Raw genomic sequence first — 4,125 nt, forward strand, 5'->3', positions numbered from 1 at the left:
GAATCCTATACTGATGATGACGAATGTAGAACCAATGGAATGAGAACTACTACTACTCATATAGGCCAGGATGTCAGGTAGATCATCAACAGAGCCAGATTCTGAAGACTTTATTAAAGGCGCTAGCTTCTGTAGTTTTGTATAGATCTGTGTTTCTCAAAATGGGGTACTTGAGATGTCTAAAAACAAGGAGAAAGGAGGAGAGTTTTCAAAAGAGCTAGCTTAAAAGAACATGTTTAGTAATTGGATTCAGATGCATAGGTTTTGAACTTACTTCTGGCCTTCCGCTTTTCAGGGCAGTTTGCTTACTTGTTTCATGACCTTCCAACATCCGGTCGTCCCGGGAAGGGATGCAAAAAACCTTTTTATTTAGAAGTTGGATGTCTCCCTATCCATTTGACATCTGATCATATCACCCAGCTGTCTCTGACTGGAATCCAATAATTGTATTCATGTTAATCCTATATACCATTATTTAGGATACTACAGAAATCAAGATGAATCAACCTTGTTATATGACACTATTAGAATAATAAAATATGAAAGAACAGGCCTGCAAAAGAGATGCAGAAGTCTGATGGCATTAAAGTTTATTTCATGACATTTTTTCGATAAAATAGAACAGTGTATTTACAATAAATGCAGAGGTGGACAAAGTACCCATTACTTAAACCACATTATTCAAAGTATACAGAGACACCCCTGAATAAGGAAAATGTTCAAGGGAAAGGGTTAGGAAAAGGTTAAAATGCTCAATGTGTAGTCAACGTGAGTACCTGTTTCAGAAATATGTAAAATTACACATTACTTTAGCGCATTAACAACATTACAACAATGTGTTTACAAAACCTGTTAATGCTATTATCAAACCACAATCTAAAAAGTTATTCAGAACCACAAGTGCTACACATTTCTGAAGGATAATACACTTAATATTATTCCAAAAAGAGTAAAGACCACAGTAGCTGTATTTCCTCAAAACACTGTTGCATGAAATGCAGCAAAGTAGAAGAGTGTGAGCTGTCTAATTTGTAAAGACCAAATCAGCTGAAAAACAGTCAAATGTGTGTGTTTAAGAGAAGTTAAGAGAAGTTAAGAGAACATCTGAGCAACAATTAGCTGATACAAAAGCCTTTTTTCCCGTGCTTGGTTTGAGCTAATCTTACCAATCAGATTTTAGATTAATATTTATCTACTTTAGATTAATATCTAAAGTCTTTGATGAGCTCAAATCTGTGTGAACAGGGAATTTCACTTTCACTTTTCACTTATTCAAAAAAAAATTGATCATATTACACCAATTCTGAAATCGTTACATTGGCTTCCTGTAGGTCAGAGAATTGATTTTAAAATCATGTTGCTAACCTATAAATCCCTACATGGTTTAGGCCCAAAATATTTAACTGATATGCTTCCACTACATCAGCCTTCTAGACCACTAAGAAGCTCTGAGACCAATCTGTTAATTATCCCCAGAGTAAACACAAAACATGAGAAAGCAGGATTTAGTTACTATGCAACAAATAGCTGGAATAAACTCCCAGAGGATTTAAGACTTGCCCCAACTCTGAGCACCTTTAAAACAAGACTGAAGACTTTTATGTTTGCTATAGCTTTCTGCTAAACAAGACTGTTTAGCAGATTTAAGATTTAAGACTTGCCCCAACTCTGAGCATCTTTAAAACAAGACTGAAGACTTTTATGTTTGCTATAGCTTTTTGCTAAATCTTAAATATATTGCACTTTCTACAAATCTTTTTTTAACTTTGCCTTTATTTTCTATTTTAATAGTAAAATGCCTTTTTAACTTTCTATTTTACCCATTTCTTTGCAAATGTTTTTCTTTTACTTATCTATTATTTTATTTTATTGTATGACAATGTTTATATGTGAAGCACTTTGAGTCTGCCTTGTGTATGAAAAGTGCTATATAAATAAAGTTGCCTTGCCTTGCCTTTTCATATTTGTTCTGACCAATCACGAGGATCGATTGGCAAACACAAAATCAGCCAGCCGCAGCCTACTAAACCTAAAAAAACTACCTGTAAAGTTATCAAGTCATATAACATTAAAATAATCAGGGTCTAATATTCGATTTTAAATTTGAAACTGAAAACAATTTGCAAGTGTAAAACAAATTGACAAACAAACAATCACGCAGGTGTGTAATGTAAATATCAAAAAATGTTTACTGCGTGTATAAGAAAAATAAACTGTAACATGTACTTGCCACTCAACACTGTATATTTCCTAGGGTAAAATAAGTGTTTACCATCACCTCCAGTATGATAACATCAGTATCGGTTCTGTGGTTTAAATCCGTTTAAAAACCGCACTTCACAACTATACTGGAGGCAATGATGATTGCTAAAAATGTGTTATTCTTAGCTATTTATTCATTATACTCATTCCAAGGTAGATAAATAACGTCCACATTATTGAATGTCACAACATTTTGCAAAAAAATCCAAGACACTGGCTTACAAAATATTACTTTTTAGCAAACAGGTGACTTTTAAAAGACTGAGATGGAATGAAAACAAAACACCGTCACAATTGTGACGTGAACATACAACATAAATAAAGGCTACAACATAGGATGGTGAGAGAAAAATTCAGTTAGATTTGAAATAAGTAGGCCTATTATTCACATTTCTATAACAGTTCTAAACATCCATAACGACCTTAGGCTTTTCAAGCAGCAGTGTTTGTCTGTAGTGATTAAGCCAGTCTCTTAGCTCAGAGATCCGGTAACCCTCCGGACCCCTACCGCCCTGGTACACTATTTTACCATCGTGAAGTATGTAAAGTCTGTCAAAATATGCTCCGTACGCGGCGTTGGTCGCGTTCTCCATGTTGTCCACCACCACCGCGCACCCGGGGACCTCCAGGCGCATCAGCTGTGCTGCGCTCAGCCGGTCCTCAAGACAGCGGTGCTTGGGGATCTGGTATGGCGCGTCGGAGCTCACCCACCCGTCCGAGGGGTGCGCTTCTTCGATATACACCACCAAGTAGTCCGCTACGTCCTCGTGTTGCTGTACGAGGCCGTGGAACGCCTTGAGGCGCGCCATAAACGGCGGTCAGGTGCAGCTGCCGAAGTTAAGGATGAGCGGCCGGTCGCCCTGCGCGTAATCGAGAACGCGGCTGCGCTTCTGGTCGCGCAGCTGCACCACCTCGGTGTTGGGCGCTCCGCATCCGAGACGCGCAGCTTTTAAAAAGTCCAGCTTGTGCCCGTGCCACACCGCCTTAAGGGACTCCAGGGTGCACAATCGGTTGGAGTCGGAGATGCACAGCGGGGGGTCTATGGCATCTCCCTCTTCGTGTGGCCTCATCCTGAAAAACACCCTTTTTCTGATGCACAGAAAGTCCAGCAGCCAAAACAGCACGGCCGCCACGAGAAAGCGAGGAAGCAAAACAAGACACACTATTGCATTTTTAATAGCTTTGACAGTGTTCATTGTTGGTTGGTTTTCACCAGTTTCTTCCTTCCTGGCCAGCAACAGGGGGATCTCGTGTCTGCAGCTGAAAAGTCCCGACACGTGTGAGCCGTTCTTGCTCTCCTGCTCTGAAGTTAGAACACTTGCAACTTCCCTCTTTTTATAGCACCGATTGGAAAATGAATGACACCCCGCCTCCAAACGGGGGGCGCTGCCTCACACGGTGGGGATTACCTTGTGTCAACTCGCAGCTTGGTTTTACCGACAGAAACCGCAGAGGATGAGCCGCAATGACCGCCTTGGAAATGGCGACAGTTGGGTAGGTACGTTTGAAGGCTTTTTACTTTATTGAAGGCAGAATTGAATAAAAGCCAGTTGTCTTATTTATATTATGTTGGGCACAAATCATGAACCGTCTTCCTATATCTCTTTTATATGAGTTGATATCTGCGTGGTCTATTCAATACACATTGTGACATATCTAAAGCAGATTGTGCTTTAGATGTGCTTAATGTGCGCTCTAAGATACAGTTTACTCACTTATCCTCAGAATGATGTTACAAATTTCCGACAAATTTGTATAAGATGGCGGTTCAATGAAAGAGATCATTATTATAAACCGTAAAGTAGCCCAAATTGAAAGCGCACACACACACACACACACACACACACACACACACACACACAC

General features: G+C 39.6%; 1 protein-coding gene across 1 annotated transcript; it reads right to left on the reverse strand.

Annotated features, from left to right (window-relative positions):
- Positions 1–2,201: 2,201 nt before the first annotated feature.
- On the reverse strand, positions 2,202–3,458 carry dio3a (iodothyronine deiodinase 3a). Its single transcript, XM_056591104.1, has one exon. It carries the CDS (start codon positions 3,456–3,458, stop codon positions 2,667–2,669), a length of 792 nt encoding a protein of 263 aa, XP_056447079.1. The 3' UTR covers positions 2,202–2,666.
- Positions 3,459–4,125: the final 667 nt, after the last annotated feature.

This window comes from Gadus chalcogrammus, chromosome 5 (genome assembly GCF_026213295.1).
Source record: "Gadus chalcogrammus isolate NIFS_2021 chromosome 5, NIFS_Gcha_1.0, whole genome shotgun sequence".
Classification (NCBI taxonomy): domain Eukaryota; kingdom Metazoa; phylum Chordata; class Actinopteri; order Gadiformes; family Gadidae; genus Gadus; species Gadus chalcogrammus.